Source organism: Castor canadensis, chromosome 15 (genome assembly GCF_047511655.1).
Source record: "Castor canadensis chromosome 15, mCasCan1.hap1v2, whole genome shotgun sequence".
Classification (NCBI taxonomy): domain Eukaryota; kingdom Metazoa; phylum Chordata; class Mammalia; order Rodentia; family Castoridae; genus Castor; species Castor canadensis.
In genome coordinates, this window is record NC_133400.1 from 52,929,537 (window position 1) to 52,952,381 (window position 22,845).

Sequence of the window (22,845 nt, forward strand, 5' to 3'; positions counted from 1 at the left end):
CTAATGAGGTAAAATCAGTGGCCTGGAGTCTCTGCAAATGGGTTGTGTAGGTTATGTGGGGTTGTCCTCAGACTTGAAGGATCAGATCAGAGTGAGGTTTCAGAATGGGAGGCAGTAGAATTCCCTTTAGAATTCCATGTGGGCAATATGGCTCCCAATCTCACCCACAGCTTGCTCAGGACTTTTCTTTCTGTGTGGTAGCAGGTTCCTTAGAAGCATCAACCTCCTGCCTAGCCTGTAGGTGGGTGGGCACAGTCGGATATGCAAACAGTCATTCTTTCTGTCATGAATAAGATGTTCAGATGAGTGACTAAGTGTGGCACTGGGACATTTTTCTGCAAGTGGACTGAGTTCTCAATAGGCCCAGCCGACTCTCTGTGTTTCTGAAGTTTACTGACTAACTCTGGAGATGGATAGCAGCTTTTGGATTGCACGTTCCCTTATAGGGCAGAAAGAAAAAATCACACATAAATGCAAAAATCCAGGCCAGTGCCCATAGCCTTGAGACTTGCGTCTTACACAGCTGCAAGTCTTCCTAGGTTGACATGAAAGGCATTTTCTTTATTTAGTAGCCAACACAGACTGAAAATAGGAGGCAAAGTTTATGGAAAAGTAGGTATGGAGGGGAAATATTTCCCTTAATCAAAAGTACTTTGGGAGGAAGTAAATAGGTGTCAAAAGTTAACAGCTTAAACAATGTTTAAAAAAAAATAAAAAGAAAGAAAGACAAACTAGCCACATGATGGCTAATGTGAATTCTGGATCTGGAATGAATGTGCTCTGCCAGCTCCCAGCCTTTGGTCACTTGACAAGCACAGCTGTGGTCTTGCTGCCCGTCCTGTCCTACACAGTGACCTCTGTTGGGCTGGTTTCCAGGTCTAGGGGGCACATGGGGCCCAGGATAGCCCTGTCCAACTCTAAGCCATCTGGGGACTGGGAAGAGTCATAGGCTTCTCTAATGCTGGCTCCCTGGTGGGTTGAGGTCTGACCTGGAGTGGGTCCCTACACCTAGGGCAGGTCCTCAGCATCCCACTAGCACCCTAGCAAAGGTAGAGATTAAGGTGGTTTAGAAGGTTACAGAGAGAGATCTTGTTTAATTCTGGCAGTTTGTGGAGACACAGTTCTATTGTAATAGTGTTTTATAGCTGAAAAATGTAAGTCCCCAAGAATGTTAGTGGCTTATCCAGGGCCATTCAGATTGACATGAAAGGGAACCCAGCTTAGCTACAAACTCTGGGCTGCCTGATGCCAGTGATTGCTACCCGCAATACCAGGCCTGGCCATTCTTCCTGTATGAGGCCAAGTTCAGTTTGAAAGGGTCCTCAATTCTATGAGCTCCTCTTCAGCGGCCCCGTGATGGACTCTCTTATCACTTTCTTGTCCTCTACCCTCCCCTGGCAGGCATGGCTGTGTCCTTTCCTGTCTGGGGAGCTGTAGAAGGAATGCATGGTTCCATACCCACATTAGGTAATATATATGGTTTTGCTTGTCTGTGGCCCTTGTTAAGGACTGCTTAAAATGCAAGGTAGTGTTGTCCATGACTTAGGGCTTGACTGGAATGTCAGCCACGGGCTTTTTAACTTGATTGCCAAACGTGCTGCTTACCTGTTTCTTCACTTGCTGAGAATGCTATACTCTGAGCTTTGTTGCCAGTTCAAGTGATACTGACATCCAAGATGGAAGAAGAGTGATGGTTCTGATATGCAGAGAGGTAAAGAATGTGCCAAATTGCTAAACAGCTGTCATGCTCTCATGGTAAAGACAGGAACCAAAGGTCAATGCTCTTTTGTACACAGCCTATTCAAATTAATGAGTAGAGAAAACTCATTTTCCACAGCTACATGTTAATGTGTGGGACCCTCCTTCTTATGGCTGGAAAGTACAGAAGGTGGGCTCTAACCCCTAATGGTGTGACCCTCTCCTAGGGGCCTGCCCTGGCTTTGTTGCCCATACTGAGGACCCTGCTCTAGCATGCTCTACAGGCCACCTTCCTCAAACCCCACCAACCCGCCTTTCCTGAGGCCCTTCCTGTTACCAGAGTTCTAGTCACATGGGGTCACCTTGTGCTCCCACTTCCTCTCCAATCTGCCTCCTACTGGAAACTTCACTTCATCTGTCCCACTTCTTTGGGTTCCTTCCATGGAAATCACTCATTCCCATTAATTCTTCCAGTACTTTCCCTGGGCCTCCAGGATTGTCAGCTTTCTGAAAACTGATAACATGTCTCTGACTTGGCTAATTCCTGTTGCAGTTTTTTCAATTAGTAACCAATTAGTTAAATAAATTTGCTGACTCAGTCCTGGTCCTCTGATGTCTAGGTGTTTGTATACCTGCCATGTATTTCAGAATGCCTGGCTTACCTGGGACCAGCGGTAGAAAAGTTGTTCCAGTGACCTTGTGAGGCTAGCTGGGAATGGTCCCATATGAGGGGAAAAGTATTGGCCTCTTGGCTGGGCAGGCAAGGTACAGGGTCAATGGCTTCACCTTACATATCAACACTACAGGACAAGCAGGGAACAAGGGAGGAGAAGGACACAGCCATTGGCCCAGAAGAACTTTTGGCAGAGTGTGTGGTTCTGAGTGGAAAAGTTTTCTTTCTTTGTGGATTCTCTGCATGCCAGAATTGGATCCACATGAATAAGAATGCAGGACTTGTTGTAAGGAGAGACCATCCTTGGGCAGGAAGTGCAACAAGAGAGCTGGACCACAGACATGGGAGTAACAAAGCTGGGTCCCCATCGGGTGTGGCAGTTGCTGTCTCTCTAGACAGTCTTAGGTGGGGGTGGATTCATTCACCTCAGACTCTCCTTGTCTGCTATCTGGATCTCTGTTCCTGTGCTTCTCCTCTGCTAGACAGTCCTCCCTTTACAATGGCTGCCTTCTAGAACCTTAGGCTTGGGTGACTTTTATTCTTTATTGTCCCACTGCTACTACCACCTGTTCTGTCCATTTATAGTTTTGAAAAGAGTGGATGGGTTGACAATGGGTGGGTGCTTCAACCTTGGTGGAGGAGTGCGCTCTCCTACACTCATGGAAAGAAGGGAAGACCAGACGTGATGCTGGAGTCTTACCCACATTGAAGACTTTGGATGAGGAGAGTTTCCAGGCCATGGAACCAATAATGGAACAACTCTGACGATGTGGCCGTTCCTCTGTTTAAGTCACTTCCCTCATGGAGAGCTGATGTGGATGCTAACCTACCCCTGAGCACTCTGTCAACACAATGTGCCAATGAAAGTGCTAGCAGGTATTGCATGAAAGTCACTTACATGGTACAGAAGAAACCCACAGGCCATGTCCAAAGCTTGCTGTCCACATGCATGCATGCACGTATACACATGCATGTACACGAATTGAGATTAAGGGAAACGTGGATGAGGGGAAAGCTGTGTATTGTCTGTACATAGAGAAAACTATGTGCTTCTAGTGCAGACAACCATATCTGCATAACACTTAGTGCCCATTAAAATATGTGAAGACTGTTATCAGGCATTCACGGTTTCCTTAGTGTGTTTCCTGTAAAATAGTATAATCAGAGGAAGCTGTAAAATAATTTGACATAGCCGAGGTTTAAATCTCAAAGTCACACCATAACAGGCTTCTCTCTGCTTAGCCCCAGGAATTCTGGTAAAAAAAAAAAAAAAAGAAAAAGTCTGTTAGTTAACCATGAGAATAACTTGTAATTACCTCTGCCATCAGCGGCCATGGTGACTAATTAGAGACTTAGCAAACTGGGAGAGTCTCTGATGTGGTGGCTTGGGGCCCTCATCTTGGGAGGTTTTTATCAGATCAGTAAACATCCATTCTAGATGGTGCTACTGGATATGGTAAACAGTCCATTTTCAGGGGATTTTTAAGCTTCTTTCAAATCATATCCTGCTTAGAATGGTTTTCCAAAAAAAAGGAATGCTTCAAGTTTAACATCTGTTTCTTTGTATCTCTTTCTCTTTACAAAATTACAAACCAACACACACTATTTGTCTTTTAGCTTAAGTGTCAGGATTGCTGTCTTGGCTTCTTCCCTGAAGTGTGGATTCTTGAGCTGGCATGCTCCTGAGCTCACTTAGAGTCAGGCCTTCCGTTTACCCATCTTTGTGGATGCCTTTTCTCTGGGGCACTTTGTTCTTATTCAGAAGCAGCAAAACCTTCCAGAAGTGTCTGGGTCCTCATCCTCTGGCACATGCTGTCATATGGCTTTGCCATCACCAACCGACTTTTCCCAACAGGATGCGGGAAAAACACAGCAATGAGAAAGTATTTCCAGAGTTAGGGGAAGACTGCAGCAGCAACGCAGCTGAGACTGCATATGTCTTGGCAGCCATGACATCACCAAAAGGAGCCTTGTCCATGGGGATGTTCTTTAGCTAGAGAACTGGGTGAGTTTGGGGAGCTGGGAAATACCTGTGCAAGAGATGGCAGATGGTAAGAATGGGAGACACAAGCTTCATGCAACCCAAGTGAGTCTTTAGGTCCTGTTGCTGTGCTTCTAAGATGATATCTGAGTTCTTGACGAAGAAGGAAGAGTCTAACCTGGAAATCTCATTGATGTGCTGCCATGTACCAGCTGTGGGGTCACAGGCTCATTAGGTGTCTTCCCTTAGGTGTGGTGACAAGAAAGAGTACAAGGGTCTTCTTCAGTGCCTCTCAAGCTCTCTGGTATATGCATCCTAGTGTCTGCCTTCCCCACTCCTTCGTACTCTGAGCTTAGCTTCCAAAGAATAGCAGGTCAGAGGCACAGAGAACACTCCATAAATACTTGTCGACTCAGTGAGTGATAACTGGAAGTGAGGGTGGAGGTAGAAATGTGAGAGGAAGTGAGAAGCTAGAGTGGGTTTTTTTAATGTCTACAGTTGGCACTGAATGGACTATGCTAGTAAAAATAGTTTATCTTGGTAAGAATCTGTTACATCCTTATTAAAAATGGTCTGACTACTTTTTAGATTTACATGAGAACAAATGGATGGGAGCTTGCTCTTCCTGTTTTGTTTTTAACAAACCAAATATTGGTCTGTTTTTCATTGTCATTGAGGGAAAGGGTGCAGCTTCTTTCTTAGAGACCAGCCATGCCTGGGAGGAGCAGCATCTTGTTATGACAGTCAATAGGATCATCACTTCCTATGAATTAAAATTTAGGAAAAAACAATGCTAATCTCAAATAATCATCACATCAGTACAACAACTCTTCTCTTTCCCATGTGCTCACCTGCACCTCCTTCCCCAAAATGCAAGAAAAAAGGTTCAGCATTACCTGTCCACTGAGACCTTATTGCAGTTGAGCGAATAATAGCAACAGTAGCTAAAAAAATTTAAAAAAAACAAGTTTGAATGTGTTAGATGCTTTGGTAAATGCTTTAAGTATATTATCTCATTTACTTCCTCCCAACAAACTCCAAAAAGCAGGATTATTTCTATCTCCTCCATACACGTGAGGCATCAGAGGAAGAGAGGTTAGGATGTCACAGAAGGCACATGGTCAGAAAGTGTGGTGTTGGCATTTAATCCTGCACCAGGGCAGAGGCTCTCACACTCCCACAATGTTGCTGCACTCTTCCCTGTTGGTGTCTAGCATTCTCCACTGAGTACAGTGCAGTGCACAGCCAGTGACATCCATCCAACACATCCCACCCACCACATCTCCATATTGTTATTTTTCTTTTCCTTCCATGCAGATCTTGGTTCCTTCTTTCATTTGCATTCCTACCCTCTCTACTGCTTCTCTTTTCTTGTTCTCTGTGAGTACATCTATCAGGTGATCCCTGTGAATGAGAGCTTCAGATGTACCTGCTTCAGGGCTGGGGTTGTGGCTCAGTGGTAGAGAGCTTGACTAGCATATGCCCAAGGCCCTGGGTTCCATCCCCAGCATTGAAAAGGGAAGAAGGAAAAGAAGTCCTCCTTCAGTGAGTGGTTTTCCTAGTCCATGATTTTATTACATTCAAAAAAGGTTGAGTATCTCTTATCCAAAATTCTTGGGACCAGCGGAGTTTCAGATTTCAGAATTTTTTTTTTTTTTTGGTTGGAGCTGGTGGTGGGGTTGGGGGTAGGGGTGTGGGTAGGAGGAATATTTGCTTAGGCTTTACTGGCTGCATGCCCTGAATCCAAAAATCCAAAGTTTGCTCCAAAAGCTTCAGACTCTGGAGCATTTTGGATTTTCAGATTAGAGATGTTGTCCTGTAATATTAGAATTATCATCACAGTTTCTAAGATGTTCAATCTTTCATAGCAGCACCCACAGTAAATTCACTAATTGATAAAAAAAGCAAGCAGCAATTCCTAACACCTGTCCCTGAGGTCATGCCTCATGAATGCAGTCTGTGGTTCACCTTGCACATCCAAATGGTCTTTACTAGACATTACAAAATCAAAAGTCTGTGACAGCCCTGGCACAAAGATGATGCATGAAACTGTTGGCACCCACAAAGGAGCGATTCAGGTTCATTTCCTGCCATCAGTTTTTTAAAAATGTTTTTAAAACATTATGGCTCTGTGTCATAGCAAGTTGGTACTGCTGCAGGGATGGCTTCCAAATGCCTCTTTTCCCATTCTGAGCTCATCTTTGTAGAGCCTAGAGCCATGCTCAGGCATCCAGACCTGTGATGTTAAGTAACTGTTCTTTGGGTACTATCAGCAGTTGTTTTTCCAAGATATACCCCACTTAGTTACCACTGGGCACAATGACAACCTTTGTGCCTTTACGTTAGTTTCCTATGCCCCTCATCCAGGTGTCTAAACTGTGCATCTTTTAAATGTCCAAAAACATATTTTGCTTTTTCTTCCAGACCCATTATTAAGTTTGTGTATCTAAAAAAAGAAAAACAAGAAATAGCATCCTGAAATAGTCTGCAGGTACACTATTTGTCATCTGCAGTCATTTATTGTGACATTAGAGAAAGCAGGCATAACAGTATTAGCAGTCTGCGCAGACATTTGTGGATTCTCTAGTTATAACTGTCCCAGTGCAACCTACCATTCTTGTTCCAAGTGCGCTGGCTGAATGGTGATACTGCTCCACTATGTTTTCTGAGCAGCTCTATCCTGTCTGACTGATCTTTAATTCATGCTAACCTTTACACTTCAGTCTTAATCTTTTTCTGACCTCTTATTTCCCTTTTCCAAAATTAGCCTGTTTGCTCTCCTGTGTCAGAGTGTTATTTGCACAGGATTATATATTGAATAGCCCTAATGTTTTGGGCCTGCCGAGAAATGGAATTGCAGGCTTCTGGTTGACCCAATCAGAGGAGCTTGTTAAGCACTTAACACTGAGGCTGGTGAATTTGAGTCACTCTAAAGAGATGCCCACAATGCCTTCTGCCATGGCAGGGGACAGAAGAAAGCTGCTCCTGGGACAAGTGTGCAGTGCCTCAAATGCTACTGTTATGCTCAGCTTGTCCAGTTATTTATGAATGACTGACCCTTCTGGAAGGAGGGCAGCTTTTTACAGAATAGGTTGAGGCAAAATGTGCAGTCACCTGCTGGTCCATAGTATGAACGCCATCACAGTGTGAAGGAGGGGATTGCAGATATGGGGACCAGGAAATGCATGACTAGTGGGACCTCCCCACCTCCTCCCTGACCTCCACATTGAAGGATGACTGACCTAACTTGGGCTGCCCACAGGAGGACCAGGTTCAAGATTTGGTTCACGGAGGAAGGAGGGCTAACTGCAATGCCTATGTTTCACTTCCCACAGAGGACCACTTTCCCCCTTCTTCCATTCAATCTGGCAGCAACAAGTCTCTGCTCAATTTCTTATTAAATCGTGCATTTATCCTGGGCCCTAGGCTGCTGGGCACAGTTCTAGCCTGTAGCATGCCCAGGTATACCTTATCTACTGAGAGGATAGTCTTAGAGAGTGTGAAACACTGGTTAAAGTCATCTCAAATATTGCCATTTTAAGTATGAGACCTTTACATTTTAAAAAGAGTGGGGCTATGAATAGCTCAGTGGTAGAATGTTTGCCTAGAATGTGCAAGGACCTTCCCAATATTCACTTGCAAAAATAAAATAATACAGTAAATACAAAAGACAGTATTTTATCTTTGGTTGAAAATGAGTCATGTGAACTAACAGAAATTCCTCCTAATTTTTCTCTTACTTACCCCATTTAGTGAGTAGATTTGCTAATTTCCCTTCGACACGTTTTTCACATGTTCTTTCTTATTCTAAATATTTTTGAGGAAGTTTCTTTGTTAGTTATTTTGTTGGCCTCATCACTTGTTATCACATACAGAGCTGTTAGCAAGTCTAGCTCCTGCCTTATCTCCATCCTACTCTCCAGGGAATTCTGTATAAAGACCCTGCTAGTCCCACTGAACCTGTAACACAGTTGATGTAGCCTCTCACCTTCCACTTTGCTGCCTTATCTTTCCCCATCCTGCATCAATGTACTCAGTGTGTTTATGTGAGGAGTCTTGTTGTTAATGTTTTCTACATATAAATCTGTAGCTTTTCTTTTTTTTTTGGTAGTGCTGGGGTTTGTACTTAGGGCCTTCAACTTGCCAGGCAGGTGCTGAGGTAGCGTAGCATTTTATATTGCAAGGGACACCATGTATCAAAGCTAGTAGAAGAGCTGCATGGGATAACTTGTATGAAAGAGACATTTACCACGACTCTTACCATACAGGGGTCCACTTATGCCTGTCAGGGCCTGGCTTAGATTAGGTACAAAATAGATATTTGTTAAATAATTGCTTTGTAGTGTTCTATGTCATATGGACTATGTTTTCAAATAGATTATTTCAAATTTCCCAAACGATTTGTATTTTCCTTAAATTGGGACTTTGGTATATTATGAAAATAGTAAGCTAAACCCAGAATGCTTAGCCATTTTAACTACTTTTGGCAAAGTGAAGGCGATAACATTTTTGTGTGGAACAGAAAACCAACCACATTATGTCTGTAGGAAGTCACAGTCTGTTTATATTCTTGCCCTAATTACATTGTTTTATCCATCTTCATGGCACATATATGCACCAATAGCACCTTAGGATTTCAGTCACATCTCTAAGCACAATACACACTCACCATGAAATGAGGGAGCATCAGTGGATAAAGTGAGCTAGAGCCACAATGCCACTTACTCCATAAGGTTGGGCACTCCAGAAAATGCTTTTACAAATGAGGGATAAGAAGGGTGCTAAATAAAGACCTGTGGTATATAAAGCCTGCTTGTTGTCAGCTTAAGAACAGAGGTAAGGAAATGGATCATTTCTGATGCAAGAAATCAACCACACACTTCCCTGGGATTCCTTTTGCTTCTCCCAGTTGAGTGTATGACAATTGCAGTATCCTGTTAACTTGCAAATATTGTTGTCCTTGAACTTTGTGTGGAGTCTGATACCTGACAGCCAGGAGGTACTGAGCACTTACAAGTGGATTGATCATCTTCTACATGTCTCTTCACACACTCAGTCATGCAGGGTCCCTAAGGGAAGGGCCACAGCTTCCAAAGCTGCAAGGCTGGCTCACTCACCTGGGCAGATAGGTCTGCAAAACAGCTAGTGGTAATGGCTTCCAAAATGATAAGTCCTTGTAGAACCCAGCTAATCAGTGTTCTGCCAACCATTCAAAACTCAAAGTGTTGAAAACCCGACTTTGATGGCTACAAAGAGATTGTGACCTGCTCCCATGCCCAGTGTTGACCACCTGCACGGATGTGAGTAGTAAGCACAGGGGCACTGAGGCTGCTCGGTGGCACAAGCTTTACCTCAAAATGATTTAAAATATTTCTACCCATAACTAAGCTTGGCACTAAGTGGCTGCTTACCAAGTGATTTGGAATCTACCCTTGCCTTTGAAGGCAAAGAAGTAGCTGCAAAATAAGAACAGTAATGATACAATTTTTTACTAGGGGCTCCTTCAGACCAGCTGTCTTCACCTGTGTGTTGGGAATGGTTCCCTTTCAGCCTAGTTCATTCCCTGCCCTTCCATGCAGCCCTCACTGTCATTGCTGTGCTGTATTTCCAGCTGAAAAGTGGTCTGTGTTGTAGAAATATTTGTTTTTGAGACTGTGTCACTATGTAGCAAGATCAGCCAAGACTCTCTATGTAGCTCATTCTATCCTTGAACTTATAGTCCTCCTCTTCAACCTCCTAAGTGCTAGGATTATAGGACTGTACCACCGTGCTTGGCTCTGGGATGTAGAAATAATTTGAAACCACAAAATGTGGTATATGACACTTAAGAACACGAAAAATCTGACCTTGCCAGTAATCAAAGAAATGCTAATTAAATAATGTTATTTTTACTAATCTAATAAGGAAAAAATAATTGTAAGTCGGGGTAAGATGGTCCAGCAAGACCAGCTATCCTCTACTTATGAGGTCGGATTATAAATGGGAATGGCTTATCTAAGGTAACTTGACGATATGTCCCACGATCTACTCATTCGTTTTCTAAGAGTTTATTGTAAATAATCTTTGACCTTTATTAAGTGTGGACAGTAGCATTTCTCAAAATGTGTTAGAACACCGTGGCACAGTATTTCACACCTATAATTCCAGCATGTGTATTTTTGTAAAGGCTCCTAAGGAAAATCTAATGTGCAGCAAAGTAATCCCTCCCCTACCAACTCATAGTCAGCACTACCAGTATTTCCCAGATCACCCAGATAAGAATCCCCTGGATACTTGTTAAAAATATAGATGCCTGAGCCAGACCTAGGCCTACCGAATTTCAACTTTCACAGAGAGAGACTTGGTATTGTGCATACAGTCATGTGTCACTTAATGACAGGGTGATATTCTGAGAGATGCATCATTAGGTGGTTTTGTCATTGTGTAAATCTAGGTGGTACAGGTCAATCATTGGACATGGCCTCTGGATGCAATCAGGAGACAGGAAGAGAACAAAATGCATGTGGCTGCTGCCATCATAATGTAGCCCACTGCTTCCCAATAAACTTTTTTATAAAAAATAAACACAGATCATTAGTAGCATAAGTCATTCATTATCATCAAGTATGTGTGTACATAGTTGCCTGTGTAATGCTTGCATATGAGTGGCGGGGTGGTAGGGGTGCTTACTCCAGCATCACCCCAAACGTGAGTAAAGCATTGCTCCATAATGTTGCAATAGCTACAATGTCAGGAGGTGGTAGGACTTCTTCAGCTTCATTGTAATCTTACAGGGAACAAATGAAATGTCACTATGCATGTGTGACTGTTTAACCAGCCCCCACCCCCACCCCCTGGGTGATTCTCACCATCAAAGCAGTGTGGGAACTACCCCAGCTGTGGTTTTTCCCTGCTGCACACTGGGAACACTTGAAGGGAACCAGGAAGAATTCTGATACCTGATCACTTGTGATGTCCCAGATTCTGTCTCTAACATCTGTGTTCCTCTGTTTGTTTTGTAGGTTTTACAGTCAACCCACCTTACCATGGCTCTCACAGCCCCAGATCAGAACCGACCACACCCACAGGAGAAGAGGACAGGAGGTCACTAGCTTGCTGGGTCTGAGGGACCGGGAAGACGTGGAGGTCAGAGGAATGGCTCAAGCCCACAGTCTGCCCGTCCACATGAGGGAGGGTCCATGGGAAGTTGGAGGAAGGACAGAGCATGTGATGAAGAAGGCAGTTTGGGAAGAAGAGCTGAGGATGTCAGGTCCTGCCAAGTGGCACAACGTAAACCTTGAAAGCTGGAACCAGTCAAGGAAATTAGGGAGACAGATGTCTGAGGGTGATGGAAAGAGACTCTTTCAAGATCTGTACCCATTTGTTCAAGGAGAGAATTTACTGATTTCTCAGAACAAAAAGAAATCCCGGTCGTTGCCTCGAGTTCTTTCCCCTGAAAGCCTGGCTTGCATGGAAATTCCCATTCCTTTAAATGATGGCCATTTACCAGGTGTCCCTAAAATGCCACTATATCCTCCAAATTGTGCACCATATGTGGAAGCCACAAGGAACCCTGAGAAGGCTGCATTTCCCCGGCCGAAGTTCGGGAGACCTGTCAAGCCTCCTTCTTATGGCTCTCACCATCTGTCCAGGGGAGGGGAAAATAGTGACTTTCAGGAAAGCCAGCACACAGACCGACAAGGGTCCTATCTGACAAAAAGTAATGACTCCAGGCATGAGCGTGTAGTGTCAGACTCTGGCTTGGAGCCTCCAGTTTATGTGCCTCCACCCTCATACAGGTCGCCCCCCCAGCACATCCCAAACCCCTACCTGGAAGATCCAGTGCCCAGACATGTGAGTGGCAACCATAGTCAGCAGCAGCACCTGACTGAGGAGGTGGAATCAGGGTGTCCACTTCCTTCTGGCCCAGTTGGAACTGGGAACGAATACAGTGCAAGCCTACGATCTCCTCAAGGGGCTCCCCGATACTCCCACCCCATCACTGCCTATGAAGGCTCTGTTCAGTACATCCCCTTTGATGATCCTCGGATACGACACATTAAACTAGCTCAGCCCCCAGGGTTCTGTGAAGAAACGAAGCATGATGACAGGCCATATAATTCTTCTCCTGTCACTGTCCAAGAGTCAGCTCATGGGAAAATGAGACTTGATGATGCCCTTCGACATCCACAGGGCCTGATACCCACATCAGGTGCCGAGCAGGGCCTGGCTTCTGCTGACCCCAGTCCTCGGTGGCTTTGGAGCCAGCTCCCCACAGACGGAGAAAATGGAGTCTTCCTTGACCAAAGAGACCACTGTGTCATGAGAGGACCACAGGCTGACAGGAGAGGTGACCAGCACGGACACCCAGGGGCCCAAGCTCCCTCCCCACACCCACAGGGCCAGAGTACCTGTGAAAGCCAAACAAAGCTCAGAAAGTTTGAAACTGGGATTCAGACCAAGAAAAGTTCCAAGAAAAAAGTGAACGAGACCATATTTTGTTTGGTTTCCATCCCAGTTAAGTCAGAAGCACATCTGCCAGGTATAGATAGGAATAACAATGACCTAAAACCGAGTGGTGCGAGAAAGCCTGGGCTTGATAAGGGCATAGCTCTGCAAGAACAAAGTCTGTTGAGCATGTCTTCCACTGACCTGGAGCTGCAGGCTCTCACAGGAAACATGGCATTCCCAAAACAAGATCTGGGGGAACCGGAGGAAGACAAGCAAACAAATGACCTCAGATTCACCCACCTTGCAAAACACAGAGAACTCAAGTATTCTGGCTCGTGGCCAGGCCACCTGTACAGGGACCAGCAAACCCAAACCAGTTTCCCTGAAGAATCCAAAAGCCCGCAACACCTCCCGGCTGCAAAGCCAGAAGGGCCCAGGAACGTAGCACTGACCCCAAAATGTTTAGACCCCACTGCCTCTGAAGCTCCCCTCCACCCAACATTAGCAGACAGTGACCAAACACAGAAGCCAGAAGCTCCTAACCTCAGGGGTCAAATGTCCCTCAGCCCATCCAGCAATAGCGCTTTTTCTAGGACTTCCTCATCTAGAAATCAGGCATCTGTACCAAAAGCGGGCTCAGGTCAGCCCTGCCTAGATGGGGACCACTCTCCACCCAAGCCGGAGGTGGTGAAAGGAGAGCCTACAGCTGGGCCATGCAATAGCAAACAACTATTTGGTCAGTTTCTCCTGAAACCGGTTAGTCGTCGGCCCTGGGATCTGATAAGCCAGTTAGAAAGTTTCAACAAGGAGCTTCAAGAAGAGGAAGAAAGCCATAATAGTAGCAGCAGCAGCAGCAGCAGCAGCAGCAGCAGCAGTGAGGATAGTGAGACAGATCAGCAGCCTGAAGACTGGGCTGACTGTAGACCAAGGCCCCGGGGCTACCATGAAAGCAGCCAGGAAAGGAGAACCGAGCAGCAGCCAAGGGTGTCAGCGCCAGAGGACCCTGGGTTTCAGGTGGGAAGAGTTAAAAGTAAGTCTGAGAGCTGGAGTGAGGAGCCAAAGCCTTGCCAGCATGATGGTCCTCTGTCCCCTGGTGCCTCACAGGTGAAAGACAGCAGAGGTGACCCCTTCCAGTGGGTAACTGAAAGTGTGATGGCAGAGCAGCAGCAGCGGAAGCAGGAGGTTGTGAATGGGATGTATGAGCTAGTGGTCAGTCCAGGTCCTGTGAAAAGAACCATGGCCACAAAACCAGCAACTCCATCCTCTCTGGCTGAACCAAGGGAGCCCCTGGAAAGTTGGGAATTCACTGAACTCACAGAAGCTTTAGGCTCTGTGCCACTGAGCAGAGTGGTCCCTCTGGAGGTGGATAGTGGTAAAGAGATGGGCACAGTGGTCGCACTGTCGCTTACTAACAAAACCCGAGGCCTCTCAGCACCAGACCTGCGCTCTGTGGGGCTCACAACAGGACACAAGCAGAATGTCACTGAGCTCGAGGAGGCTTTGGGAGGAAGGAATGCAATGGAAATCCCCCCAAGCGAGTCCCTGCAGGCGAGGGCCGAGAGGATCCTGGGCATTGAGGTGGCTGTGGAGTCCCTCCTGCCGGGTGCCAAGAAAGCAGGACAGAGCCAACCACCTGAGCCTGATGCAAATGCCTGCAGCCCTGAGTCACTCATGGAACAGTCACTGCCTAGCCCAGAACCATCAGGTATTCCCCCAGTGACCACTGATGCCTTCTATAGCAGGAGAAAGTGCGGCTGGACCCAAAGCCCCCTGTTTGTAGGGGAAAGGGCACCCCAGACTTCTGAGCCCTCAGATGTGGATAGGGTCCCTGCCAAGCAAGCTACGAGCCCTGAGCCTCAGCCCAGACCCAGAGAGGCCAGGTCCTTTGAGGAAAAGGATGTGGGGGCAAAGCCACCCTTCAGGTCCACTTTATTCCATTTTATAGAAAGGACCTCAAGTGTGGCAGGCTCAGAAAAAAGGTTCCGAAGCCCTTCCAAAGTGATTGAGAGTTTACAAGAGAGGCTGGCAGCCCCTCCGAGGAGGGCGGACTCTGACCGCGTGATGAGAATGAAGGAGGTGAGCTCTGTGTCTCGGATGAGGTGTCTGAGCTCTAGGAACACAGACTCCAAGGAGGAAGGTGAGGACCGGAAGGCTGTGAGAGGCCAGGCCTGGCCCCCAGGAGGCCCTGTGTCTCTGAGCAGTGGTGATCCTCCCTGGAGAGTGGGGCATTCACCCTCCATATCCAAGGGCTTCACCTCTCGAGAAGAAAACGGGCATCCTGCAGCACAAAGGGAGAAGAACTGGGATCCAGATTTCTGGTGCCCAGGTAAGCAGTTAGGGCAGAAGGCACATGCTTGCTATTTGTAATCCTAAATTCATTTTAAAAATAGATGGTGGATAATACAGCTCTGCCTATTTGGAAGAGAGCAAGTTGACTCTGAACTGTTTTTATCAAAAGATTCAATTTTTCCAGGCATGGTGGTGCACACTTGTAATCCCAGTACTTGGGAGGCTGAAGCAGGAGGAAGGTGAGTTTGAGACCAGCCTAGGCTACATAATGAGACCTTGTTTCAAAAAAAGAAATAAATAATAAATATCAAACACACAGAAAAAGATTCTTCATTTCTAAAGAGCTATCCAGAAGCTTTCTTTAAAAACCAAGATTTTGTCCCATATTCTATAATATCTTCATAGAAGTCATCTATGTAAACAACTGTGTAAAATTATCAACCTAAACAGGGCTTTTACTCTGAAGAGGTGATCATTACAATAAAGCATTTCAGCATGGTTGCCAGCAGGCTGTTAAATCTTGTTGGCGATCCTCGCTTAGGTACTTTGATTTCATTTCACTTACTTTAATTTTCCCTTTCAACCCTGCCCCCAATTTTTTCTGCTTTCACTATCAACACCATTTATGAAACATTCAAAGATTTAGTAGACTAAATTAACAGTTTTCCCTTTCAAACCCTGCCCAGTCTGCCCACTGTCTTAATCCATTTTCTGTTGCTATCACTGAATATCTGAGGCTGGATAGTTTATAAGAAAGAGAGGTTTGTTTAGTTCTCATCTGAAGGCTGAGAAGTTCGAGACTGCGCAGCCACATCTGGTGAAGGCCTCGTGCTGCTTCATCACATGATGGAAAAGAGCAGAAGGCCAAGCACCTGTGGGAGAGATCCAGGGGTGGCGCTCTGGGATAACTGACACACTCTCAGGAACTGCTGCATCCTGGGTGCTAAGTACTGGAGAACTGCCCCTCCTGAGCCAAGTCCCCCCCCACCATCTTCCCGAGCTGCCCCAACAGGGTTCCGCTCGCTTCCAACCCTGCTTTTGTTTTCTGTTTTGAACTCCAAGAATTTAAATGTAGATGGGAATGCACAGTTGTTTCAGCTGAAAGAATCTAGAAATTCTTATTAAGCAAAAACAATCAGCTTGGGGCACCTTTTAAATTTTCCCACAAATGCCCACGTTGCTCTGTTCCTTGTGCAAAACATTACTGAAATAATCCACTTATCATGGGCCTATTGGATCCTCTGACTAGACAAGTTGGGTCTTTGGTGAGGAAGGGAATTCCAAGAATGTAAAGTCATCACCATTGTCGTGGAAAAGGTGTTGCATAGCTCTTGGTGTTAATTGATGTTAAATTGACAGACAAAAAATGTGTGTATTTGTCATATACAACCTGATGTTTTGATACACGCATTGTGCAGTCATTAGCTCTAGCTCATTAACAAGTGTCTTAATGACCACAGTTATTTTTACGGTGAAAACCCTTAACATCCACTCTGCATTTTCAAGACTACAATACATTGTCAGCAAGTATAGTTGCAGACCTTGTGAACTTATTCTTCCTGTCCATCTGGAATTTTGTATCCTTTGACTAACACTGCCCCATTTCCCCACCAAGCACCTCAGCCTCTGATAACCACTGTTCCACCCTCTTCTTCTGGGAGATCAACATTTTTTTATTGACACTGAGTCAAATCACTCAGTATTTATCTTTCTGTGCCTGGCTTATTTCACTTAACAGAACGTCCTCTAGGTTCATTCATGTTGTCACAAATAATAGAATTTAATTCCTTTTCACATCTGAATACTGTTTTATTGTGTGTACACACACGCACGTTTTCATCATCCCTTCACCCATCTATGTCTTGCTTTTGTGAGTAGTGCTGCAGTGCACATGGAGTATGGATGTCTCTTCGAGATACTGATTTCATTTCCTTCCAACAAATACCCACGAGTGGATTGCTGGGTCATATTGGTAGTTTTGTCTTTAATATTTTAAGGACCATCCACCCTCTTTCCATAGTGGCTGTACTGATTTACATTCCCACCAACAGTGTGTGACACTTTCCTTTCTCCACATCCCTGCCAGCACTTGATGTCGTTGATAGTAGCCATTCTAACACGAGTGAAATTTTATCTCCTTGTGGTTTTGATTTGCATCTCCCTGGTGATTAGTGATGCCGAACATTTTTTTCATGTGTTTGTGAACCACTTAGATGTCTTCTTTTGAGAAGTGTCTCTTCAGATCTTTTGCCCATTTTTAGTCAGGTTTTTGTTTCCTTATTGGATTGAATTCCTCATATATTTTGGATATTGGCCCCTTATCAGGTATATGGTTTGCAAATATTTTCAATTCATATTCATTTTCTCTCTCTCTCTCTCTCTCTCTCTCTCTCTCTCTCTCTCAATGTTGGTATTTGAACTCTTCCTTCCACTTACTAGGCAAGTGCTTTACCACTTGAGCCATACATCCAGCCCTTTTTGCTTTAAGCTATTTTTCAGATAGGGTCTTGTTTTTTGCCTGGGGCCAGCCACTAACCACAACTCCTAACTATACCTTTCACATAGCTAGGAAGACAGGGGTGCACCAAGTTTCTTTTATTGAGATGGTCCAAGCCTGGCCTTGAACCACAGTCCTTCTGATCTCCACCTTCCAAGTAGCTGGGACTACAGATGTGAACCACTGTGCCCAGCTATTCTACAGGATTCTCTTTACCCTGTTCTTTGCTTTGCTGTGCAGATTTTAGTTTGATATAATCTCATTTTTCTGTTTGGGCTTTTGAAGTCATTTCCAAAAATCCATTCATCAAACCAATGTCATTTTCTGTTTTCTCCCTGTTGTTTCATAGTTTGGTGTCTTACATTTAAGTCTTTAATCCATTTTTTTCCCCAACAATCTACTTTTCTCTTAACAATAAGTAATTTTTTTCCTAATTACCACACATTCATCATGAGAAGGTTTCATTGTTATAACTCCATACACATGAACAGTGTACTTTGAACAAGCTCACCCCCTCCATTATATTTCCATTTCACCCTCTTTCCTCCCCCTTTTTCAAACAGCATTTGGTGAGTTTCATTGTGCTGGCTTTGAACTTGTACATGTAGAGTATTTCAGTCCTGTCCCCCTTGGTATCCTTTGCTTTCCTTCCCCCCCCCACCTCCTCTTGTTGACCTCCTTCAGACGGTTCCCCTTTCATGTTATGTCCCATTATTATTATCATTATCATCACCATCGTTTCAGGTCTAGGTCCCACAAATGAGAGAGAACATGAGATACTTGGTTTTTAAGCTTGGCTTATTTCACTCAACATCGTGATCTCCAGTTCTGTTCATTTTCCTGAAAATGACAATTTCATTTTTCTTTTTGGCAGAGTGTACCTATACCATGTTTTCTTTATCCATTTGGTTTTTGGGCTAGAGGTGTGACTCAAAATGGTAGAGCCTGCCTTGCAAGCTCAAAGCCCTGAGTTCAAACCCAAGTACCACCAATAAATAAAAATTAATTAAATAATTAATTGAAGTCTTTAATCCACTTTGAACTGATATTTATATGGTGCAAGATAAGGTCTAATTTCATTTTTGTGCGTGTGGATATCCAATTTTCCCAACACTATTTATTGAAAGGACTATTCTTTCCCCCTTTTGTGTTCTTATCACCTTTGTTAAAAAGAAAATTCATTTCCTATAAGTGCACAAATTTATTTCCAGGCTCTGTATTCAGTTCCATTTGTCTGTCTCCATTTTTATGTCCTACACACACTATTTTGGTCACTGAAACTTAGTCATATAATTTGAAGTCAAGTAGTGTGATGCCTGTAGGTTTGTTCTTTTTGCTCAATACTGCTTTGGCTATTTTGGGTCTTTTGAGGTTCCATTCAAATAATAGGTTTTTTTTCCCCCATTTCTGTGGTATTTTGATTAGAGATTGCGTTGGTTCTGTTGATTTCTTTGGGTAACATGGACAGTTTGATAGTGTTTATTCTCCTAATCCATGTGCATGGGATACCTTTCCGTTTATTTATGTCTTCAATTTCTTTCATAGTATTCTAAAGTTTTCAATATAGAGGTCTTTTCTTAGTTAAATTTATTCCCAAGTTTTTTGTAGCTTATCCTGTAACTTTACTGAATGCCTTTATTAAGTCTAATAGTTTTTGATGGAGTCTTAAGAATTTTCTACATGTAAAGCCACATTATCTGAAAAACAGGGGTAATTTAACTCCTCCTTTCCAATTTGGATGCCTTTTATTTCTTCCTCTTTCCTGGCTGGACTGAGTATGACTTCTAGTACTGAGTAGAATAGAAGTGGTAAAAGTGGGTATTCATGTCTTGTTCCAGATTTTAGGAGAAAAGCTTTTAATTCTTCCCCATTCAGTATGATGCTGGCTGTGGATTATGTATGACCTGTGTTGTGCTGCAGTACATACCTTCTGTGTCTCATTTCTTGAGGGTTTTATCATGAAAGGACATTGAGTTTTGCCAAATGCTCTTTCTGCATCTGTTGAAACAATCATGTAGTTTTATTCTTTGTTCTATCAATGTGATGCACCCCGTTATTGATTTGCATATGTCGAGCCGTCTTTCCATCCCTGGAATGTACACCACTTGATGGTGATGAATGGCTTTTATGATGTGCTGGCGACTTTGGTTTGCTAAGCTAGTACTTAGCGAAGGATTTTTGCATTTATGTTCAGCAGGGATACTGGTCCATAGTTTTCTTTGTGTTGTTGTATGCTTGTTGGTTTGGTGTCAAGGTATTGCTGATCTGGTAGAATGAATTTGGAAGTAGTTCTTCATTAATATTTTGAGAGTTTGAAATGGGTAGTATCTTCTTTAAATGTTTTATAGGGCTCAGAGGTGAAGCTCAGATCCTGGGCTTGTTGTTTATTTTTTCATTTTTTTCTTTGCAGTGCTGAGGATCAGACCGAGGGCCTTGCACATGCTATGCAAGTTATCTACAAAACAGAGCCATGTCCCCAGACCTTGGGCTTTTTTTTTTTTAAATAATAGTTAACTAAAAACAGAAATTTTAATTGTCTTTTTCTCTTCTCCATCAAATGGCCAAACTCTACAAGCAGAGAGCTACTCATGTTGACAGCCACCTCAGGCAGCCAGCCCCAAGTCACTGGAGCACTTAGGGACGATCTCCCATGCTTGCCATGGGCCTTTCACATGATGGCCACCAGGCCTCAGTAGTCAAAACCAGCAGTTTCAAGAGGAATACAGACCTCATGCTTGCAGTAGTAAAACTGTGGACATATGTTCACTGTTGCTTCAAAAATTAGTATAAAGCCTTGTCCCCATGTTGCTGATAGGCTCCTGAACTTTTTTTCCTTGGATGTGTTTTAGCATTTTAGATTCAAGATTCCTCATCTCTATGCTTTCTCTACCCCTGCTTTCATTATGCAGTGTGCTCATTGGTTCTGAATGTGTAGCCCATGTGAATTTAGAAACTGTCTGGAACTGTGAAATCAGATCATACCATGTGCACCTGTAGGTACTTCCTGCACACACACAAACACACACACACCCTTCTAGAACTGTGTTGTGTTGTAGTACCTTTTGTATTATAAAGTGCTTTTAAGATTAAAGATGGTGACCCAAACAATGTACACGCATGTGAGTAAATGTAAAAATGATAAAAAAAAAAAAAAAAGAGATTAAGGGTGGTCATTTCAGCTAACATTTTTCTAGTGGTCTTTCTTGGCTCTGGCTAAGAAATTAGTAGTTCAGAACTAGTTCAGGTCACAGAATCTCATTTCTGCTGGGTGGCTTATGTTCCAGTTTAGAAGTGTAATCACAGACTTGGATAGTATTCTAGCAACCTCTGTCACATACTCTTTTAATGGGAGCAGAGAAGGACAAAAGAAACATCTGGCTTACAGATTCAGAGGTTTCAGTCTACAGTTGCTTGGTTCCATTGCTTTTGGGACCTGTGGTGAGGCAGCACACTGTAGTGGGAGTGCATGGCTGGCAGAGGAAGCTTTTCATATAATGAAAAGGCACACCCCATTCAAGGGCACACCCCAATTTCCTAATTTCTAATTTCCTAATTTCTTTCTACTAGGTCCCACCTTCTAAAGGTTCCACCACACTCCAGTAGTGTCACCAACCAAGAACATTTAGTACATGAGCCATTGGGGGACACTTATGCAGAACATAGCACCAGGCAACCCCACACTACTCCCAATACATGTGCTGCCCAACACAGTCCCATGTGGCTACTGAGCACATGAGATGTGGATGCAAGCTGGGCACTGGTGACTCACACCTGTAATCCTAGCTACTCAGGAGGCAGAGATCAGGAGGACTGTGGTTTGAAGCCAACCCAGGCAAATAGTTCCCAAGATCCTATCTTGAAAAAATACATCATAAAAAAGGGCTGGCAGAGTGACTCAAGGTGTATGCTCTGAGTTCAAACCCCAGTACTGCAGAAAAAAAAGAAATATGAATGCAATTTGAAATGTATTCTAAGTATAAAATACACACCCAGCTTTTAAAGATAGTACAGAAAAAAACCCCTGAAATAATCTTAGTAATTTTTGTATTTAAATTTTACATGTTGGAATGATAATATTTTGGGTATATTTGGTGAAAGAAAATATTTTATTAAAGTTAACTTCATCTGTTTCCTTTTATTTATTTTGATGTTGCTACTAGAAAATTTAGAACATTACATGGTTCACACTATATATTTTTGTTGGGCCTAGACTCTCCAACAGAGCCGAAGAAAAAGCCCATTGTTCTAGTAAATTTTTTTCATGACTCCCTGTGTCTGGGTCCTTAGCTTCAACTTTGGGTCTGTGGGGTGCAGATGCATTCTGTGGGGGTGTCTCCAGTGTACATGCACTGAGGAGAGCTATTCAGTGTGCACTGTCTACCTAATTTGAGGATTAATGGGTACCCAGGCTTCCTGCTAGCCGGAAATATGCCCTTTCCATATTCTTAGCCATTTGTGGCCACCCATTTCATCCTCAATGAAGGAAAAATTATCTTTGCTCAGAGGAGGACCCTCTTAGAATAAGCAAACCTTGAGGCTGATTGAACCCCAAAGTACAATGCTCAGCCATGATATCTCAGGTCATCACATTCGTGTTGCCCAGCATAAAATATCAGGAGGTGCTAACTCAGGAGGACTCCACTTCTTTGAACCAGGTCACATCATATGAGTGGGCACAGGCTGCTTTCTTAAGTACAAAGTCTGTCCCATCTGTTACCAGCAGATAGTGTCTAAAGACCCTGGTCAAAAGATTTTTAGGCACCTGTGGGGGGGGGGGGAGAGAGAGAGAGAGAGAGAGAGAGAGAGTAAGTAAAGTTTACTAAGGTGAGGAGAAATCACTAGAAAAGTCAGCAAGAAGCCCTGGTCACTCTTTTTAAAGGGCCTCATAAGTCAAAGGGCAAATGGCAGGAAAAATCTGGGCAGTCTTTGTAGGATGGGCTAGAGCGATTGGCAAGTTTGATTGACAAGGTCTTGTCATACAACATGGGACACTCTGTGCATGTACTTATGCTAACTCTAATTGCAAGTACGTGATGTAACCAAGTGTTCAAGTTTTAAGCAGAAGGCTTTTACCTGCGAGGTAATCTGGAGTGGAATTCCCCCAAGGCTTCCTGTCTTTTGAAATTTACAACTGCAGAGGATTTACAATTGAAGAGGACTCTACAACTGCTAAGATTTTACAATTGAAAAGAAATTTATAACTGCAAAGGATGGCATTGGGCTGAGATAATGAGTTTAGCATGAAATGCAATGAGCAGGGTCCCAGGGCAGCCCATA

At 43.9% G+C, this 22,845-nt stretch overlaps 1 protein-coding gene across 5 annotated transcripts in view; it reads left to right on the top strand.

The window, feature by feature from the left end:
* Nucleotides 1–22,845, top strand: part of Jcad (junctional cadherin 5 associated) — an 84,735-nt gene that overhangs the window by 56,468 nt on the left and 5,422 nt on the right. For 4 of the 5 annotated variants that reach the window (XM_074056156.1, XM_074056159.1, XM_074056158.1 and 1 more), the window contains 2 exons: nt 11,354–15,108; nt 15,256–22,340. In XM_074056156.1, the coding sequence (XP_073912257.1) occupies nt 11,354–15,108; nt 15,256–15,314 (3,814 nt within the window). In that variant the 3' untranslated portion in view covers nt 15,315–22,340. Of the gene's footprint in view, nt 1–11,353; nt 15,109–15,255; nt 22,341–22,845 lie in introns of those variants that run through there. The other variant, XM_074056157.1, reaches the window with a different exon arrangement.